Source organism: Sinohyriopsis cumingii, chromosome 8 (assembly GCF_028554795.1).
Source record: "Sinohyriopsis cumingii isolate HCF-2022 chromosome 8, ASM2855479v2, whole genome shotgun sequence".
Classification (NCBI taxonomy): Eukaryota; Metazoa; Mollusca; class Bivalvia; order Unionida; family Unionidae; genus Sinohyriopsis; species Sinohyriopsis cumingii.
The window spans coordinates 113,816,577-113,839,745 of NC_142968.1; the positions used below are offsets into that span (position 1 = coordinate 113,816,577).

The following is a 23,169-nucleotide window of genomic DNA, read 5'->3' on the forward strand; positions in this document are numbered from 1 at the left end:
CCTTAAGACAAATAAATTCAAACACTTACCTCAAGACTCATATTAACAAAAAATTATGTATGAAATTAAGACACAGTACCTTGATTTGAAGTTCGCATTCTTTTCCCTTTAGCAGAACTGCCTCCCTACATACCTCTATATACTGCATTTTTTAAAAAATATACTGTATTCCTGAATCAATTTAAAAAGCCATGATTTCAATTATGGTGGAGGACATCATTTAAATGAGTGGTGGGGAGAGATTATCGATTATTTTATGTAATAGTTATGTCCAAATTAGATAAAAATAGATGCTTTTATCATTTCGTATAATATTCATTTGTCGTTCTAATAGTGTCATCAGTTGCAAGTATTGTTATTCTCCTGTTTGAGGTATACCTCATTAGTTAATTATGCAACCTTAAGCCAGGATTAGCTATCAACAGAAAATAAAATGATATAAACAATGCAAATTTATGGGTTTTGTTAACACAACCCGTATAGGGATTTGTTTTCAAACATTTTCTTTCAAAAGACATTTATCAATAATACTTTCCCATAAACATACACCTCTAAAGCAAACCTTTTTCTGACTTGCAGCTTGTACAAATAAAAAAAAAAATGCTATTTTTGTTTTCCATATTTTTAATAAGAATTGCAACATGATCAGCATATAAGATTTACAACATATAGGAAAAATTAAACCAAGTCAAACCAACATTACATATCATATCTATTATTCAACAACCACCCATCTGAAACGGCCACTGTTTCAAGGCTGATGAAAACAGATTTGACTATTTAATAACTTTACAGCAGCTGCTTTTAAATTTAAAAAGACATTCCACCCTCTCTAAAATGGAAAAACGCCCCTCCCCCATAAAAATATAAAAACACTTCCAATTCACTGCTTTGTTCCTACTAGGGGACAGTGGGATTGAATCTTAACTCATCAGTACATAATATTTTTGTTGCTCTCATACATCTTTTTGTTACTTGCCTGTAATTTTAAAATATAAAGAAAAATTAAAGATCTTTTGCCCACTTTGTAGGGTGGATCCAGCACCAACTTTAATCGTAAGAAGTGTGAGGTGTTTGGTATTAAAATGGACAACTTTAACTGTTATTCACTGTGAAACTATATAAAATATTCCTGATAAAAGGAAAAGTGGCCATAACACATGTATAATGCTTCACAAAAAAGGGAGATAAAACTTGAAACTCGCCAGCATTCCTGTTTATGAGCAATATACAAACTGTATTACAGATGAAAGTAAGCATTTCTCACATTCCTATATTGCGTGTAATTATATTTTTATGTAAACCTAACAAGTGCATCTCTTTTATCACTTGTTAAAATTACATTCTGATTGATGTAATGACACTTCTGTCTTGTTTGCACAACATCATACATTATTCCATTGCTTTAAATTTCAATAGTTAACAAATCTGTTTGCACTGTAAGCACATTTCCAAATGTTCACCGAAAATTTCATTACAAACCAAACATTATACACCTTAAAAATCCAAACATGTTTAATGCACATTCTTTTCCTTTTCATGCTTTATCTGTGCTTAGTGGTCACCATTTTGTTTATAACCTGTGCTTCCTAACTAGCAATGTCAGTAAAATAATCCTCCACTATGACCGATACTGTTACAAAAATTTCCATGCAGGATCAGAATTCTGCAAAGACATTTGGCAAAGCCTGGAGTCTGATGCAAAATTATGAACATTATGTGGGATTTTCCTATCCAAATCTGACACATATGAAGGCTTCTAGTAATCCAATATGTACTCTGCAATGTGCATAATGTTGACACATATGAAGGCTTCTAGTAATCCAATATGTACTCTGCAATGTGCATAATGCTGCACATGATTTATGAAAACGTATAAACAAAATTTAGATGAAGCAGAGAAAATCATCAATAAAAACAAATAAAATTAAAAAAGACCTTTTATTTTAATACCTATTTAGTCTTGTTGAACTGACATCTGTTCCATCAGAAAACAGACATGACCATGTGGTCCAGATGCCAATGTAATATTGTGCAAAGGCCAATTTCTATATCAATACAAATATCAAAAACATGCATAATGTCATCTTGTTAGTGTTCAAGATGACCTGGGCCATTTCATCCTGGAACTGTCTAGCTTTTTTTTACATCAATGGCTATACACCTTTGAAGTCTGGTAAAGGTATACTTAGTACAACTAAAGTCTTTGTGCAAAGTTCTTCCCTTTCTCAGATAGTGAGCTTGACCTTCATTACAAGTTTTAGTGAGGCTGTGACAATTAATAAAAGAGTTACTGCATGGAAACTGTCTCAGATCATTATCACCATCACAATCACCATAAACAGGAGCTCATGATTAGCAAACTGGACTCAGGACTGAAAGGGTGCAGATTTGAATCCTACTATATGACCAGAATGTTTCAGCTACCGTAATGTGTCCTTGGTCAACGCACTTTACTACAATTGCTTCAGTAATAAATAACCTACCTGTGTTGCTGTGCCGTAAAACAGTTAACCAAACCAAAACTATGACCACAGACCTTTCCACTCCAGATCAATATGCTTTTCCATAAGGCAACCAGTGTTTAAAATCTGGTAATGGTATTTCAAACTGAACAAATTTTACTTCACGTAAATAATTTTCCTATGGTCAGTCACAGTGACCTTGATCTCTTACCTTATGACCACCAAATTCAAAGGGTCTTGTACATGGAATCCAACCATGTGAAGGTACGGTGTATATTCAGCACAACTTGCGTTGCTACACAGGAACCAGATTGGTAAAGGATGGACAGAAATACACTCCACTTTGTGACTGGCATATAAAAATGTGTCGCAATAGGTAAATTTTGGCAAAGATAAACTGGCTGAAACTGACAATCTCCAAGATAGACAAATTATCTTTAGACTTATTATCAAATTTGGCTTACATGTAAATTCAGTAAGACAATAAAACATTAGATATAACCAAATTTTAAGGCACAAATTAAAAGGAAGCCTATGTGGGATCAAGTCTGCTCACCAAGCTGACATCTACTTCACAAGGTCCATCTGGGATTAAGTCAAGCCACCAAGCTGTCATCTACTTGACAAGACCCATCTGGGATTAAGTCAAGCCACCAAGTTGTCATCTATTTGATAAGGCCCATCTGGGATTAAGTTGAACCACCAAGCTGACATCTACTTTGCAAGGCTCATCTGGGATTAAGTCTACTCAACAAGCTGACATTTACCTGACAAGGCCCATCTGGGATTAAGTTAATCCACCAAGCTGTCATCTACTTCCCAAGGTCCATCTGGGATTAAGTCTACCCAACAAGCTGACATTCTACTTGACAAGGCCCATCTGGGATTAAGTCAATCCACCAAGCTGACATCTACCTGACAAGGCCCATTTGTGATTAAGTCGATCCACCAAGCTAACATCTACTTGACAAGGTCCATCTCGGGTTAAATCAATCCACCAAGCTGACATCTACTTAACAAAACCCATCTGGGATTAAGTTGATCCACCAAGCTGACATCTACTTGACAAGGTCCATCTGGGATTAAGTTAACCACCAAGGTGACATCTACTTGACAAGGCCCATCTGGGATTAAGTCAATTTGTTTTGAAATGTGTCCAGTGGTTTATGAGAAGTTTAAGATAACATGATGATGATGATACAGGGCCATACCAAAACCTAGGGCAAGCTAAAAACAGGCTAGACATTTATACTGAATGCATATGCAGAAAGACTGACATGGGTAAAGCTTTATGACTTCACCAAGAAATATAACACAAAACAAAAATGTTGAATAAAATTAACAGCTAGATTAATGGATATAAACCGAACCATGTTACAGGAGTATCTACAAAATGAAAAGGTTTATATACAATTTAAGTATCAATATTATAAAGTGGATTAACAAACATACATCACACAATATGCATTGAACTTTATTACTATTATTAATCTATCTAAATGCTATTACTAAGTAAGACAGATTTTATGACACAAATGACAATAAAACTCACTGCTAACTTTAACCAACCTATATACTGTACATCTTAAACTGTACAATCAAAACTGTACATCTCCTGTGATAAGAACAGGGGGTTGCCAAATAAAGTTGCCATAACGAAGTTTATTTTCATACACTACGTCAACATTCTCTACCATTATATCTTCACTCAGAAATATGTTTAAAGTCAACAGAACTTTATTTCACCGTTCTGTGTAGACCAAATACTGAAAACTGGAAAATTATGATGACTTATGACAACAATATTTCCTCAAATTACTCTCTTTTGTGGTAAATATATTTTTTTTATTATACACTGTTAACATTTTTAGTTAATATTAGTTTCTTACATGCATGTCGGTATCATACTTGATCATAACAACACTGTCCATGGGCGCTATGGACTATACCACCTAATAATGAAGTAAGTAACACATAATTTGGCTTAATGAAACTGGATCCATGACCATTTCTTATAGCTGGAACAGAGTTAAAATGAAGGGGAGGGGGTGCTGCAATAGTTATTTCAATTTTTTTTATAAAAAAACCCCACTGATAGTGTGTGTGTTTGGTTAAGATTTTCAATGTAGCTTCAAGAATTTTTCAGTCGTATCACTACGATGTCTGCAGTGAGGCAGTTTATATTGATGTCCAGCACTGGGGCATCAAGCCGCAGACATGTAGCATGATGTCCCACTCAGTCACATTATCCTGACACCAGGCCAAAGTATCCTAACACTAAACTCTTAATGCTGAGTGCCAAGCGAGGCAGCTGTTAGTACCATTTTTGTAAGTCTTTGATATGACTCAGCCATGGTTCAACCTACGACCTCCCGCATCCGAGGCGGACACTCTAACCACTAGGCCACTAGAGCAGTTAACCTAAAAGTAAATGTAAAGAAACATATAACTCTTTAACCACTGATAGAGAGACCAATCAAAACAAAATATACCACAGCAAGCAGAGACAATCAAGAGATCACACTAGACTGATAAATCTGTCTTGTATAACATTTTTATTCTAAAAAAGAACCATATAGATATCTATGTATGTATTACACAGTCCAGGATACCACAATATAGTAATGAACAACAATACATGTGTGACCAATTATATACAGGTTATGAAACAAACATATTCAATATCAACAGACTGTAAAGGAGAATCCTGAACAGTTTGTGTTTGTCCAATTACACTTGTGCTAATGGAGTGTTATTGAGTGCAATTTAGTGTTGTGTGTACACCTGTCATGATTAATGTTACATCAGATGACATGTACTTAAACCCAAAAGCACTGGTTCAATAATGTATGTACTGAAAAACAAAAAGGGGCTGGCCATGTTACACTTGCCAAGGAATATGATGTTGCCAGACGTAGTTATACAACTACAACTTATCTGGTCAAGGGATGGGGTGGTTAATGTATATTTTTGTATGTTCTAATTATTACGAGTTCAAATTAATAATACACACAAGGTCTTTGATATGCATTTTTCAACTGAATGCATGTGATTAGTGATTTATGAGTTATTTCAGCATCTTTTCATCATATTCCCAGAGAGGGACTGACCATTTCACCATTTACTGTGGATGGGGGAGGAGGCCAAGTGGCATGAAAATGTTTTAGAAAGAAAATTTCAGCCTGAAATAATCTTCCTCTCATCTGTTTTAGAAAAAACCCACTTATATCCATTTGTTAAGGAAAAAACCTATCTTAAGGAAAAAGAAAATACATAGTTTGGTTCAAACGAAAATCCCAGCCTGCTCCCCTCTCCCCTTAAATGGTTTCTCCCGAACAATCTCTTCTGTTAAGTATGCTGATATACACTTCTTGTTTACAAAGGTGAATGCATATGACTAAATTATACTCAACATCAAAGGTACAGATTGGGGTATTTTTAAGACTACTCTTTTGTGAATTCACTTTCAAATTCAAACAAAATCTAGGAGGCAACTTGGTCTACCTAAAATCAAGCTGGAGTCCAGAAAGTCACAGGTGCTATGGTTGCTCTGTGTTTAAAGCAGTGGATATGTGACCAAAAGGGTGGAGGTTCAATTCCCACTATCATATTAACCCATGCAGTTACTGTGGTGTCCTTGGGCAACATACTTTGTTCTACATGCCATGGAATGAGAGTGCTGCTATCTTTTAAAACACCAAATGTCAAGCCAAACAAGTCACAGCATCATGTAACATGGATCTGACTACATCTTTAACACCTAAAGAAAGCCCAGTTAAGAAGCTCAATTTTTTAATAATGAGAGCCCCCTAGCACATTTAAGAAGCAAGATTTTCAGTAAAGTGAGCTACATAGCCCAGTTATGAAGCACGATAACCACTAAAAAGACCTCCACAGTCCAGTTAAAAAGCAAGTTTTCCACTAAAGAGAGTTCCTGGGTCCAGTTAAGAAGCACAATTTACACTAAAAAGACTTCCACAGTCCAGTTAAAAAAGATGATATTCACTAAAGAGAGTTCCATAGTCTAGTTAAGAAGCATGGTTTTCACTAAGGAGAGTTTCATAGTCCAATTAAGGCTACTGCAAGATGTCAAGACTTTGTATCTATTATTTCTTCACCAGGTAACTATAACAATACTTTGGAAAGGAAAAAGGGAGGTCACAATGTTACCAGTTTCTGATAAATACATGTACTTTGCTGGAAACAGAAATGACGCAGCCTATGAGGTTATTTCCTTTGCAGTCTGATTGGCTACTTTGCTGGAAACTGAAATGAAGCAGTCTACGAGGTTATTTCCCTTGCAGTCTGATTGGCTACTTTGCTGGAAACTGAAATGAAGCAGTCTACGAGGTTATTTCCCTTGCAGTCTGATTGGCTACTTTGCTGGAAACTGAAATAAAGCAGCCTACAAGATTATATCCCTTGCAGTCTGATTGGCTACTACAGTAAACAAAATATGAACTGACCATGCTATACTCATGCTGGTTAAGTGATGCAGAGTGTAGTTCAGTGACATACTCTAGGATAATTCAGGAAATTTATTAATTTTACTTAGTAGGTGCTAATTCAATTGGATTTTATAGACTCAAATTAGGGGTCAGTTAGTGAACATAATGTGCATCTGATTTCATCATCAAAAGTCTCTTAGCAGGTGATAACCTAGAATGTCAAATATCCATCACAGATTAATAGCAATACCAGCAGGTGATAACATAGAACGTCGAATATCCATCACAGATTAATAGCAATACCAGCAGGTGATAACCTAGAACGTCGAATATCCATCACAGATTAATAGCAATACCAGCAGGTGATAACCTAGAACATCGAATATCCGTCACAGATTAATAGCAATACCAGCAGGTGATAACCTAGAATGTCGAATATGTCACAGATTAATAGCAATACCAGCTGGTGATAACCTAGAATGTCAAATATCCGTCACAGATTAATAGCAATACCAGTGGAACATTGACTTAACTTCACCTGCAACACCTGTATGTTACGTTGCAAATTAAAAATGACTGATGGTCACTACTGTGAATACTGTACTAGCCCTGAAAACAGGACCTGGACATATTTGCAAACTATGGTCTTTGGATAACTGCTAAATTTATAAAACAAACAGTTGTGTATCCTAGTTGTATGGTGTCCATTTAAATAACAAAAACTGGATAATGCTTATACTGTTCAAAATCTTGAATTAATCTGTTGGATAAACAGGTTCACCACACTATCATCATTAGCATTTAAAACAGCATTGTAAAGTGACTCACTGGATAATAAGGTTGAACAAATTCTTGGGCTACAGTGTATGATGGTCATAAATAATATTTTTAGTGAAGATACAAACTTGATCAACAGGATCAACAAGACTCATAATAATGTATTGAAAAATATAGTGAACAAATGCAAAACCCTAAAAGACACATCTATATTAATATACTCTGTTCTCCTCAAACTGCATTGGCACATGTTGAATGGTTGGTGCATTATGATGGCTACACTTAACTGCTAGAAGATACAAATTCCATCAAAAAACACAGCAACTCTTTAAATCAAAGTATTGGGAATACTGCTGGGAGAAATGCACCACAATATACAGGATCAAAGTGATGAAACATAGTAAGAGAAATACTGACAATCAGATTCCTTTTTATGGCCATAAGCAAAATATCAATATTCCTCTCAAAACAAATACCAGTAACCTAAAAAAAATTATGTTTAAGTCTTTACTTCTCTTTTTCCATTAACAGAGATAGGGTTTTTAAAATAAAAACTTAAATTTGATCTAAATCAAGGGAGGTAAACCACTGAGAATACTGATTTCCTCTTGTGATTAAATCTGATCTGTGTTACTTCACATAGCTCAACTCACTTTTTCAAAAGGCCCACAGAGTCAGCTGTTGAAAAGTACCCATTAGAAAACAAGCTTTCTTAGTATCAGCAGATACCATGCTATAGGCTTCAGATGGATAAATCCATCCAAGCCAAAAATGGACTGGGAAGGAAGAAACTTTTGAAAGTAGAACTACTGACAGAGATTGCTTACAAGTAGTCCATTCAATAACTGAAAATGTAGAGTAAATTCCATCACCCACCACAAATCCATTTAAAAAAAAAATAAAAATGTCCAATTATGGGATGGATTTAATGAAGAAATAAAGTTAGGGGTTGAAACTTTAATGCATAATTTTGGTGCATTTCTTCACTTTTGGCATTAGGTTTTAAAAGTAAACAAGAATCAAACCCAGAAAGTACATGAAGAGGTTTGAATGAACAGATGTAAAACATAATTACTGTTAGGCTACCAGGTTTCAATGCATCAACCCAAAACAAGAACAAAACATTGCTTTTTCTGGATCCACCACGTGAGAATGATTTGTCTTGAAAATGAATCTTTCTGAAACTTATTAAATGCATTTTGAATTTATCAAGGATTTAAATTTTCAGATTGTATGGTTATAATAAGTGCAAACTATATCAAGTGTTTACAGTGCTGATGTTCCTGCATGTGAACCCATGTGTTCTATCAGATGTTTACTCTGTATAAATGGCTGATTGCAGATCCCACACACAAATTTGTCCACAGTGTGTACTGGCATATGATTCTCCAATTCTGATGATGTCTGGAAAGACTTGTTACAAAGTCCACAATAAAACACTTCATTCTCTTCAGAATCTGCAATTTTTATTCTGTGAACTGTAGTTATGTGTGTCTTTAGATCATTATCTGTATCAAATATTTGCTTGCAAACACCACAGACAAACTCTTCTGCTTGTTCTTGTGGTGAATTAACCGGATTATTTTGTGACTTATGTGCATAATGAATATGAATTTTGAGGAGCTCTTCTTTAACAAAAGGCATCTTACACAGTCCACAGACAAATTCCTCTGCTTTTTTCACTCGACTAACAATAGCTTTCAGTTTACTCGAAAGGGTGTGCACAACTTCATGCTTTTTTAGCTCATCTGCCGTGCGAAGTTTGGTGCTGCAGATGGAACACTTAAAATCAGCATTAGGTATTCTTGATTTTCTTCTAGATTCTTGCTGCGATTTCTGTGACTTTTTTGATAATGATTTCTGGCCTGGTCCAGTCTTTTTATCTGGCAACTCGTTTACTATTGCTTGATGTGAGTTTTTAAATTTATCTCTTAGGGTTTGTAATGTTTTAGCTGTAGGACTAGGTGATGGCAAAGTTGTGACTGAGTTCTGGATGGTCGAAGGACTTTTCGATGTTGAAGAGTTTGTTTTTCCACGGCTGAAAAGACTCCAAGAAACTATTAAAGAGCTTTTGTTTGGAACAGGTGATTCAACAACCGACGCAGAACCAGTCCCCGTAGTTTTAGATACACTCCCTTCACCAGAAGATACATGATCATCTCTAGTCAGTATATTTGTAAAAGAGTACAAATCTGAAGAGGCCTTTGAATAATTACTACTCTCACCTTGTATTCTGACATCAGGTGTCACTCTCACTGTACTTGGAGGTAAATCTGAGCTATGTGAAATATGATTTGTGAATTGTCGGTCATGATCCAAAACTTGGGTTGTTCCTCTTGTAAGACTAAGAACCACAGATCTAGATGAATCTGTAGTTTGCAAATCATTGCTCATCCATGTCGGTTGCAAGTTCACAGGTTGATTACATGTCCTAAGAGAATCATCGACCTCTTGTTTTATTCTTGGAAAAGCTACAGTATCTTGAGTTGACCAAGAATTATTTTTTGCTACTTCCACTGGAAGTTTTACATTGTTCGCCTGTATAACAGCATTTGTTTGCAAGTTTAACCTGGATGCTGTCTGAGTATCCATGTACTGACTAACAGAGGCTGGAATTGTTAGACTATCTGATGTTTGTTTCACCAATATTTTGTTTTTAAGTAAAATGCTTAAAGGTTTGGAACCTGGAGAATTCATATTGGGTTTTACTTTCGCATTAGCTAGGCTCTTGTTGGTTTCTGCACTGGATTCATGGTTATTTGCATTCATTAGAATTGTTGGAGCTGATGAAATTATCTGAGTTTGTGAGCCACGTGAAATTATTTGAGTTTGTGAGCCAGGTGAAATTATTTGAGTTTGTGAGCCACGTGAAATTATTTGGGTTTTCAGACCTGTTGCAATCATTGGCGATTTTGGGCCTGATGAATTTTCTTGTGGTATTGGCCTGCACATATTAGATTTAGCTAAAGGCTCATCCAATTCCCCAGTTTCTGATGACATACTCAATTCTTCAGGCCCTGTTAAGTGGTTTAAAAGGTGAAGTTTCAGATTACTAACATCTGGAAAAGTCATTCTGCACTTGCCACATACATATTTATTATCAGAAGCACAAATATTTTCTTGTTCTTTTTCTTTTTCTTGCTCAAGTGAATTGGCTACTTGGTAGTTTTCACTACACATTTTTACCTGGCTGGAAGATTTAGGCCTAAGCAAGGAATCTTTCGCACATCTCTGACCCAGTGAACGTGATCCACCATCATGCACCTTACGAGCAGCAGATGACCACGCTTTTATATCATTTTCTTTCAACCTTTCAAGGATGACTTTTGTCTTGTGTGGAGAAAAGGATAACCATGATGCCAGCTCTGGAACCGTCAACCTCTTGACAACAACTGATGGGCACAATTTTCGGTGATCTTTTATTTCTGCTGAAGAAAATGAAACTCTACACACATCACAAATAAATACTTTACATGTCTTTTTTGTGGCACCATCCCTTTCCATAAACTTTTCTTTAGCTGTTGTCATTTTAACATAATTTTCCTTCTGTTTCAAAGCACTTTCTTTTTTCCTTGCACTGGTTGATTTCTCTGCCTCTTTTTCCAGTTTTTCGGTAATAATATTTGCATTCATGACACTACCTTCCTGAGAGACACTTTTCAATTTGTATTCTTTATCAGGAGGACAAACTGAATCTCTTTTATTGCTTGCACTGGTCAGTTCCTCAAGCACCATTTCCAGTTTTCCCTCTTTTTCGTTGTAGCTAATTTTCATAATAGATGAAGTTTTGTGATCAGTAGAGACACAACTACTCTCATCAAGACTGCTTTCTCTAGAAAAACTAGAATTACCATTTTCCCCCCCAAATACTTTCTCAACAGAACCAGCCACATCTCCTGTTTTGATAAATTTCTCTCTCTTGTTTTCTGGTTCTTCATTAGTCTTTTTAACATTAACAGAGCTAATTTTATTCCTATCCATACCATTTTCTTGAGAAACAATTTTCAATCCACCATCATTCTCTTCTGTTTTCTTACTAGCAGAACCACAAGAAGCTCCTCTTTTGTTTATAATAATCAACCTATTTTCCTCCTTTTTCAGATTTCCCTCCTTTCCATCATGGCATTCTTTTGAAACAGACCCCTTAATAATGTTTGTTGAGCTAACACTGCTCCCATCAACACTGCTTTCTCTTGAAACACTTACTCCATCATCATTTTCTAGCCTATTTTTTTTCTCCACAGAACTTTCTGAATCTCCTTTGGAATTCTGTCCTTTCCTTTTCAAAGTAATGCTATCCCCCTGAATCTCCTTACCTGTATCAGGAATGCCTTTATAAAAATAATCCACGGTGGACTTGTACCTTGCCAGCAATGGATTAGTTCCTGGCTTTTTATCAGACATGTTTCTATTTTAATTGGTTGTCTTTTTTAAGAAATGTGTTCAACCTTATCCAAATTTAGAGTTGGCTTCATTAAGTTATTGACTTTTTCTGGAGTCCTTTCTTGATGGTACAAATTTTACCGATTTGTTCTCCCCTTTCTTGAGACCATTCTGAAAAGAGAAAAGAAAAATTAAGCTCCTATGAAGAAAGTAACCTGTTTACTCCAAAGATTTTGACTATACTGTCAACGTTTCTGGAAATATTTTTCACTGACTGTTTGTCGTTACCTTTGCAAGTTTTACACATCAAACAGCAATGGCTACCACTGAAGCAAACATACCTTCAAACACCCCCACCCTTAATCTGTTCTTCAATGGTTTTAATAGCATTCTTAACCTAATATTGACTGTATCATGCAATGGAAATTTGAGCCAAGTGCCCTTCCCCACGGATACACCAATGCAGAAACTTAAAATATTGGCGTATGACCTAAACCATAAAGATTGGGCCCCCTAAAATACATTACAAATTAAGTTTCATCTCAACTGGCTACATGTATAATGCTTCTGACTGGATAACAAAGAATAAAGAATAAATGTACAATAATGACAATATGAAGGTAGGACCCCTAATGTGGTATGCAGCACACCCACCTGAGGCATCATGCTGCAGATATTTAACATCAATTACCACACAATCACATTATCCTGAAACCAGGCCGACCAGTCCTAATACTAATCTAATGCTGAGCACCTTGCGAGGCAGCTGTTATTAACATCTTTTTACAAGTCTTTGGTATGACATGGTTGGAGTTTGAACCCACGACCTCCAGCATCTGAGGCAAATGCTCTAACCACTTAGGCCACTGAAGCAGTTTTAAAAACACAGACAGCACTGAAATTATAAAGTGGGACTGATGTGCAATGGAAAACTTAAAAATATTAACAATGACTGTAACCTTCAAAACTGAACCCTAACATGGCACGTGACAAACCTTATAACAGTAATGTATAAGTCATATTGCTGAATCTCTAACAGTTTTATAGAGAGAGAGTGGAATGGAAAGTGAACGAAAACTTGAAATATTAGTTGTGATGCTCACCGTACAGGAAATTGTTTGTTTTTCCGGGTTTTAATCCATTTTCAGCACATGATAGACTATACATATCAGACAGAATATTTGGTGGAGGAAGAACCAGAGAAAACCCAGTAAGACCACTGACTGGTAAGTTTTCTCACATACCAATGCCAGCTGAATCAAGACTCAAACCCACGTGAACAGAGGCAAAATGTGAGAGGGATCTGGAAAAGGAAAGCACTTCAGACCAATAGGCCACCAATGCCCCTCAATGACAATATACTCAATTTAGTATGTGACAGTCCTTATGATTATTACACATATACCGGTACTGTCGTTTTCTTCAAATAGCTCGACAGTTGTGGAGTGAAAGGCTTTTAAATAATGAGCTGTGACCTGTGCTTTGAAGACAGAACCCCAATTTATAAAGTTTCATCCATAAAATTGAATGGTTTGAATGGCGTGTCACTGTGTGTGTGTGATTTGGACTTTTAATTTAGCTGTTAAAAAAAATTCAGTCATATTGCTAAAATGTCTGCAGTATGACAGTTTATAGTGATGCCTAACAACGAGGTACCATGCTGCAGACGTGTAGCATGATGTCCCACCCAGTCACATTATCCTGACACCAGGCTGACCAGTCCTAACCTTGTAATGCTGAGCACGTTGGGAGACAACTGTTAGTACCATTTTTATAAGTCTTTGGTATGACTGCCATGGATCAAACCCACAACCTCTGGCATCCGAGGTGGACTAGCCACTAAGCCACCTGAGTGGATCAGGGTATATGTGTGTGTAAAACAGTGAGCTGTAAAGAGACTTTAAAGACCTCTAATAAATAGCAGGGATTTAAAGTAAAGGTGTAGAGGCAAAAGCATTTTCGCTATTCAATGTTCTGATATGATAACCCTATCTACACCTTGGTGGATCAAACAGTTATACTATTGCTTTTTCCTCGCGACATATATTGGATTTCATGAGTTGCCTCCCTTAGTATGTAATGCCAACTAACCAACAGCATGGTGTATTGTACATTCGCCGAAAATGATGGAGGCAATTGACCTAAAATGGATGCTTTGTAAGTTTAACACCGAAAGTATGACTATGTACCAGAGGGAAGACATTACAGATGTATCGGAGTGAAAGGTATTTGTGCAAACATGGACTGGCACTGGAAAATTGCTTATTTATCGGTCCATTCAAGTTGTGTGCTCCCCTTGTTTTGATAATATAGGCACTGTTCAAATGTGAACAAATTAACTTTGATGGGATAGGGTGGCTTGCTGCCGCCGCATTGAATAAAATTAACAGACCTGAACAGAAATTTCTGCTTGATATGCCAAAGGATAGATAGAGCTATCACACTGGAACCTAAGCTAGTGAAGATTAGGTAAAAGTGGAAACATGGATACTCTGTCAGATACTTTTGTGAAAGGATGGTGGGGACAATAATAACTGTGAATAGACAATGCATTATGGCAGAAGGTTCTAAGGTGTATATTCAGAAAAGATGATCATGTACAAAACCATAAAATGAGTCACAAAACAAATCTGACTATATTTCGATAAATTGGCATTTAAAGCCATTTCAATGTACAGAATACAAATCCTAACTTTATTTTGCTGACATGCACTATGTTGCTATGTGGAAACAACATAATGAGCATAAATTATTTTGTTTCCTTTCAAACCTTTAATTCTAAAGAATTCTAGAGCAATATATGTGCATGTTATACAAAGTAAACATATCCTATCAAGTATGGAAAAAAACCAATAAATGCAAAAATATTAGAATCTTATCTTGTAACGAAAAAAGTTTAACCCTGAATTTTAATGTGTGCCAATAAAATCTCAAACAAGTTTTTATATCCAACTTAAACTCCTTACGATGATTTGGTTGCAAATTTCATCATTTAAAGATATTTACAAAAGGATTGATTCAAATTTTTACAACAGACCTTCAAAATTATATACTGTTGTATAAACAAGGACTGAATTTTCTGTAAAATCAACCTGTCTTCTTGTAGTTCAATAAACCAGTCCCAAAACCTGTAATGATACATGGGCTCTTATTGATGCTTAATATATAACAAAAGGGACGATGATTTCCCATTTCTCATGCGTTCTATTTAAGATCTGAAACCAAATGCTTCAAGCTACATGTCACTGTATAATACTTTGACACCACAGTTCAGCTCAGAGATTCTACATTTTTCTAATCCGGGTTTCCTACAAATATTACAACCCAATTTTTCACATTTGGACATTTAGGATGGAGTATGGGTTCAGAGCAATTACATAACAAAAATTTGGAATCTGCCGCCACCGAAAGATATCTTATCAGCGGGCCTAGCAAATTTAAACTATGTTAAATTGACTTATACCGGCATGAAATCGATAGGAAAATTATTTTCCAAAAAATGACAAGTATTATATTCGCTACGTCTTTAATCCACTGATGGACTAGACAAAACTCAGCCTAGATGAAACCTGACCCGGTACTCGCCATTTGCATTAATAGTCACATGACTTCACAACTCTATAAAAAAAATCCTCATCAGAAGTCCAATAGCCACATGATATCAACAACAAACTCCTTTTTAATGTCATTGTACAAAATTTCAGTAATATTAAATGATTAAATAATATAACAGAAACTTGGCCAGTCTTATTCATCAAGCAGATTAGTCTGGTTCCCTGCTTTGTATGCTTCCTGCGTGAGAGAGCACGTCATTGTGGTATCCATGTGATACAACAAAACTCCGGAAGTAAGTCTCAGAATAAATATAGAGAATTTTGTGCTCTTTCATTTTTGTATTTGTATTACAACCAATATACAACTTTCATTAAATATTTTTTTCTACAATATTTGAAAATGATGGTTGGGAGATTCTATTTACTTGTGCAACTAGCAATCGAAACCGCTTGTACCAGCTCAAATTTCATCAACACATTAGTTTTATTGTCTTTCAGCAGATGAAAGACATAACAATTTTAATACTCGCAATTTCTGAGAAAATAAATGATTTTTATATTGAGTTTATGCGGGTATAACTCGATTTAACGTTTAAGTTTGCTAGCCCATCCACTAAGCGGCTATGCTTTAATGCCACCATGTTCTCCTCTTGTGATGCTTGACAGGTTTTCATACCTTCCATATAAAAAAAGATATGGATATCGAACTGTGTGCGAAACAAAAAGTCTACTAGACGAACCTAATCCACAGAGTGTTTGGATTGTCTTAACAAATATATTTATGGCAAGCACCCAAATGATCCATATTGCAACCTCCTAATATTCTGGTTAGAACTTGATAAATGTAACTCATGATTAGTTCAGTTACGACTCCACTACATAACTGTCTCGAGCCTCAAGTTGTAGAGGAAAATTCCTAGGTTTTTCCAGACTTTCGTCAATATTTGCAAAATTTAAGGACTTTTCACAGTCGGGAAAAAAATTGTGATTTCTCCCGACTTTTCCCCAGATAGCGTGGAAACCCTGTATCACATTTTACTGATGTAGGCAAAAAGTACACCCCCACGTACCCTTGCCGGATCGCCATTATGTGCCATGCAAGTAACTTTGTTGATATGTTCAATGAAGTATAAAAATGAAAGCAATGACCTGACTCTAAGGTCACCTAGGGCTGGTTCTTTTAATAACTCTGTAATGAAAGTGCAGATATACTGCGTGGCCGAGTGGTCTAAAACGTTCTCCGTTACGGATCACTGCCATCTCACCTCTGTCTGCGTGGGTTTGAGTCTAGGATTCGGCCAATGTGGGTATGTCAGAAAGCTTGCCAGTAGCTTCTCGTGGGTCAGTGGTTATTCCCAGGGGTTTCCCGGGTTCTTCCTCCACCATTAACACTGGCCGCCATACATAGCCTATCATGTGCTGAAAAATGGCGCTAAACCACACAACAACAAGAGATATACTGCATTAAGTGTTTTAGAGAAAATAACATGTCCATGCCACCATTTGTGCACGAGAAATAATTTTTAAAAAATCTAAAATGACTATGGTATCTTGTTTGGATATCATATGAACACCATTTTCATTCACAACCTACTACATACTGCAATAAATAGCTATCTTGTGAAAACTCATGCTGACATGACCATCCACTCAGAAGTAGATTTATAAAGATTTTTTTGCAAATGGTGACGTTTTGTGGAAACCCATGTAGATGCGGCCATACATTCACAAGAAAAAAAATGGCTATACAATTTTCAAGATGGCCACAATAGCCATCTTGTTCGAGGCAAGATCAGACTATTTTATTCAGAAGTAACTGGATATAACAAGCCTTTTAGTGAAAACCTCATGTTACTGTGAAAATCCAATCAGAAGTAGCAATAACAAGATTTTCAAAATGGCCACAACGGTAACCATGGTGAAGGTATGAACAGCATCATTTTCATTTAGGATCAACTACATATACGAAGTCTTTGAAGTTCAAATAATGATTTTCTATTAAATTTATTTTCCAATCTTCCATACATGAAAACCCCATTATCATTATCAGGACTGGCGCAAGTTATGAGTGAGCAATGTGCTTTCACATGGAGCTGTTTTCAGTTCTTTTTCTTCTGAAAATCGTTATATCTGGTCATAACAAGCTTTCTTTTCAGCAAATATTTTAATGCTGGGGGTAGGGGGGCACCAAATGTATTTTGCTGTATGGCCTTGCATCATCCCTGTTCCTTATCATAAATTCCTCTTGTTTCATCAGTGAATAACGGCTTTAAAAGCAGATGCTCAGATAATTCTGCCTCTACAATATACACACAAAAGATGTATCAATATAACAAAAAGCATCCCAACATAGAGGTTTCAGTGTAAGTAATTTTACATAATTTTGGGGGATGGAGAACCTAGGGCTGTTGGGGCCACAGTGGGCTACCAAGATGCCACATCAAGATCTGCCATCGGACCAGTTCTATTATTCCTCAGCAACAACTGGATTTTCAAATGAGTTGCTGTGGTGGACATACTGGATGTAAGCTGTGCATCATTTTCATTCCGAACAAACAAGGCATCATAAGAATCTTCTGAAGGAAATTCCATGCTGTGACTTTCCATTGGGGGAGGGAGACAAGATTCTCAAGACAGAATCCATGACTACCATCAGTATATTAGATATCAGACTGACACCACTGCTACCAACCAGAAGTGCTGATAACAGGATTTTCAAGATCACCATTGTAGCAGTCCTATTTAAAGCTAACCCAATTAGACCACTAGTTCTTAACTGTACGAGGACATACCACTTTTAAGGGAATGCAGTTTATGCAACACATTTTTAGCATGCTTTATGGATTCTACATCTTACCTTTATGTTATATTATTTTAATGAATTTTAAGATTATGCTGATTTAATATTATATTTATGAAATGAGTTTACACTTATTTGGATGGATTTATCTTCCTAAATTTGTATGCAGTTTATGCTTTCATTTTTCAAACTTTACTTTGAGTTTTGCACTGTGCAGCTAGTTTTGTGCTAAGGCACCATAAAACATATACACACACACACACACATGCATACATTGTTCTAATAATATGCCACTTCTGCTTACAACACACTCAAAAGCTATTATTCAAAGACAATGCACTATAAATGTATGTCAATGTATATTCAAAAATAAATTCAAACAGAAACTGTCAGTTTGTGCTTGGGTCATTTTAGACTCTGTGGTGTCATCCATGTTATGTGAAATGTTTCTACATTTTTTCATATACCACTAAACAATAGATCTACAGCAAAGACCTTGACAAGTAAACCAATCTGGCTTGACTTAACTAGTGATGTACCAGTACTTTGTATTTTTGACAGCATGTATTTTGTTCTTAAAAAGTTCATGTAGATCCAAAATTTATTTTCCTTCTGTCATACCACCTGGCCCACTAAGGAAATCCTAAAATGTATACCTGCATACTCAATAAAAATGTTAACACTTGTCAATTGCAAAGGCTACTGCAGCACTCAACAAATTTTATCCGCTTACAACTTAGCATTTTCTAGAAACGAACTTTGTACCTTCATCCAAGCTTATTTTGTTATATAATCTTGTTTACCTGAAAAATTATTCATTCTTGTGATAACATCAGATGCAGAATCATTTGTATTGTTGTCTTAAGTTTTTGGTTTGGGTGGAATTTATTCAAATTATTATTTCACTGGAAATACAAAGTGCTTATCAACAGTATAATGTTATTGAACTGGAAAATTTAGAATTACACCTCTTCCTCAATAATTCACTCACAACAGGTCCTTAAACTGCACTATAAGCGAGGGCATGAGTTATTGAGGGACCTCCAAAAACTGAAAAAAATCTGCTTATACATTGAGGAGGGGGGGCAGGGAACAGGGCTGTTTAATGAATGAATCCTGCTTTCACAATCATGTCAATAATAATCGTTAATAACGTATTTTTTTCTAATAAAGTTGTTCATTATTCTATATAAACAACATTTATTTTCAAAATTTCCAACGTGTATATTGTTTTGTTGATTAGTCTGGTTTCCGGAGTGGAATTAAATAGTATACTAGCAATTCAGGAATCAAAGCAGCCAGAAACTAGACAATCTGTGTTGATATACCACCAAACAAGATTCCTTTTTTTTTCAAAAACTAGCGACATTTATTTCGTGAGACAATCACCTATATCGAAACTCAATTTTGTATTGTTCAATTAGTACAATACTGATGCTGTGATTTCAGTGAAAGTAAGAGTGAAACTTATTATCATCCTTGAGGATATCTCTAAGTGCCAGTTCAGAAATTCTCTGAAAATCGCTTGCCCACAATGGTTCGTATCTGTGAAGCCAAGCTCTTTATTTTGCAAAGTATTCATTTTGCTTGGTTGCCTTACTATCTTTGATCACAGTTACGAAAGAGTTGGTTAATTTATAGTAGTTTATGTTAAATATACATTAAACTTTATAACAGTGTTCAACTGATCAAATGAAGTGGGTTCACCCGACATACAACCGTGGCCGCTAAATTAACTCAAAATACTCTTAAATTATTTTTAAATTTTCACTCTGAATTCTATGTAAATAAATTATTTGTTGAGTTTTACTAACCTTGGTCATTTTCACTTCTTTGTTACTTTGTTATGAGCATAAATTCATACCATTATCATTTGAGAGGACACATATTAAAAAAAAGATGATAGATATTTCATTCAAAGAAGTTTTGGATATTGCCATTTTGATATATCAAGATTGTTTTCACCTCTGCACATTCAAGGATACTGGTGTATCAGCACAATCGAGGCCTTGAACTTATTAGAATTGGAATACTCTACAGGTACTTTTAACCTGGTTTACAATAAAAAATATAAAACACTAAAAGCGTACCTACAAAATTTCAGATACCTGTAGGCAGCCAATTATTCTCGTTTTATATTTGTTTAGGATGTCACTGGATTAAATAAAGGTCGGTGGAGTTGATCTCCATTTCTGCAACTGTGGTCATTCAAAGCAGTGTCAAATGCATATTTTGCCAAGACATCGTGCTCACTGGCCGCGTTCAGCAGGTGGTTGCTCATGACAGAGTATTTAAATAATAAAATCAATCTGTGCATTACGGAAATGACAGGTGGTCACTCATAACAGTTTTGACTGTAGTAACTAGATTACAGTGTTGTAATTGCATGTTAGCAAAGATGTTCTGTAAGTTCCCTTAACCCATTACACCCCAGGTATGCTTTTCTACGCCTTTACCTTTGCCCCCTGTCTACGCCTAACTACCCTTTTACCTTTGCCCCCCCCATCTAAGCATTTCTACGCATTGCTCATTATCTATAATGAATATGTTAGATCTTCTGTTTAAATGTTGATTAGCCGTTAAGTAACCAAACGCTGGTCAAAAAATAAATCATCTTAAGCAACATTCGATTTTAAAGACGTATTTCCCAACATCAGAACATATAAATCTAAATTTAACCAACCAATTATATGTAGGCTTTTTTTTCCAAGGCCTCACTGAAAATGGTGTCTTTGGCTGATTGTATTACCTCAATTCGATGTAAATATTATGGCCTTTTCAAGATATTTAAGTTACTCATAACTGTAATTTTTCCAAATATAATGCTTAATTTAATTACTTAGTTTACTTAACTAGTATAAATTCATATTGTCATCATGTTCTTTATGTGGAAAATCCAATTCTTAGAATGTGTGGCAAATATGGCAAGTCTTCTTCCATACATTGTAATGTATAATGTAACTTTAATGTGTTTAAAACACGAAATCTGCCGTAATTGCAGGTCATACAAAATAAAATAACAAAATTAAGAATGTTTGTGCTGTTCATTTCTTCCATTCATTTCAATATGCAAAGTTTCAATCGAATCGTATAACAGATGATACAGGAAGTGAAATTGTTTATTTACAAAAGGAATTCCCTGATCTCGTCATGGAGATGTCGTGCTCGTCTGTTGATTATGGTCATTTGTCTGGAAGTGAAAACTATTTTCAGTTCCAATGAAATACCAGATTTTATAAACAATGATGCCTTTAATGATGAAGGATCTGAAATTCTGTCATCAGATATCAACATTGAAATGTCATCCGACTCGAGTGACACTGATGATGATCAGTCAAATTGGTTCACACACATGCAAGATATTGACAGGATTTACTCAGCAGCCAGGACCATCACATAATTTGCAGGAAAAGGCACCAGAACTAGACTATTTCCAATCTGTCAGAGGGTTCAAGACATAACGAATGCTATGATCGCAATTTCTGAGAGAATAAATCATATTCCTATCAATTTCATGCAGGTATATCTCAATGAAATGTTCAAGTTTGCTGGGCAGACTAATAAGCAGCTACCCCATGCCAACACCAAATATTGTCAGCGAATTCCAACTTTTCGATAGGGAATGGACTCTGACCCTACACCCCAAACATAAATGTCCAAATATCAAAAATGGGGTGACAAGGGTCAGAGGAAATTCGGACAACTTTGTACACCGAACCCGATTTCAACACTAATGGTAAAGTGTACAAGACTGACTTCTTTCGTTGAAAACTGTAGTTAGCACAATAATAAAGACCGAGTCCTTGAACGTACCAAATATGATGCTATTCGTACAAGAAACAACAAAGGATCGTGATATACCCATTCCTTTATAGGACCCACTTGCAGGTTTTTAGAAAGAATCAATAGAAAACTTGTGCAAACCTTGCAAATATGTACTGTTTTCAATCTACATAAAGAAAGATCGTGTAAACTCTGCCATTATCAAGGTTTCCTGAGTTACGAGTGGATTCTTGAGTTCTGAAGAAAGAAAAAAAAAGGCGCTATATTCAGTAATGGCGCTTCAATACGAGCAAAGCACGTTTTCACTGTAATACATTTTACGATGCCTCGGCAAGTCAAACTGATTGGTGCATACGTTACCTATGATTACAGTATCAAAGAAATGTGACGATTTGTCACTTCTTTTTTATGCATATAATTTTCATTTTCGTGCAAACTGGAAGTGTTACTGCAAAATCGATTTTTGACCCATCAACCCCTTCACTCTAGAATGGTTACACATATATATTACCGAAAATGGACAGATTATATTTCTGAGTATATTCCAGTCTACATCTTTTAGTCGGGTTCCAATTTCAGACTGGTTTCCTTACTTTTGACAGGCTAGAGTCTACTATTAAATGAACCAAACACGGTTCGAAATATGACAATATTTTTGGCTAAAATAAAACAAATTAAAAAATCTTAATCTGTATTCAGCAGTGGAAGTAAATATAGCCCAATATAGTGCTTCTATTGGGAATGAAACCCAGATGAATATAACATGTTAGACATATATAAACAAGTTAAAAGACAAGTTATTTTAATATACCCGGTATCTGCAAATCATTTACTTTGTACTGTGTGTATTAATCTTTTTTTTTTTCTGATAAAGATTTAACTATATGCATTTCATACTGATTCAGAATGAAGTTGAGACAATATAAAAATGAAGATTCTGCTGAACTGATATCCAATAT

General features: G+C 35.6%; 1 protein-coding gene across 1 annotated transcript; it reads right to left on the minus strand.

Annotated features, from left to right (window-relative positions):
• Positions 1-606: 606 nt before the first annotated feature.
• On the minus strand, positions 607-22,683 carry LOC149794413 (uncharacterized). Its single transcript, XM_089968608.1, has 2 exons — positions 22,571-22,683; positions 607-12,244 (listed from the first exon to the last, which is right to left on the minus strand). Exon 2 carries the CDS (start codon positions 12,092-12,094, stop codon positions 8,957-8,959), a length of 3,138 nt encoding a protein of 1,045 aa, XP_089824734.1. The 5' UTR covers positions 12,095-12,244; positions 22,571-22,683; the 3' UTR covers positions 607-8,956.
• Positions 22,684-23,169: the final 486 nt, after the last annotated feature.

Bases quoted from the DNA above. Each gene is read 5' to 3' on its own strand.
- LOC149794413 (XM_089968608.1), bottom strand. From the start codon at position 12,094: ATGTCTGATAAAAAGCCAGGAACTAATCCATTGCTGGCAAGGTACAAG.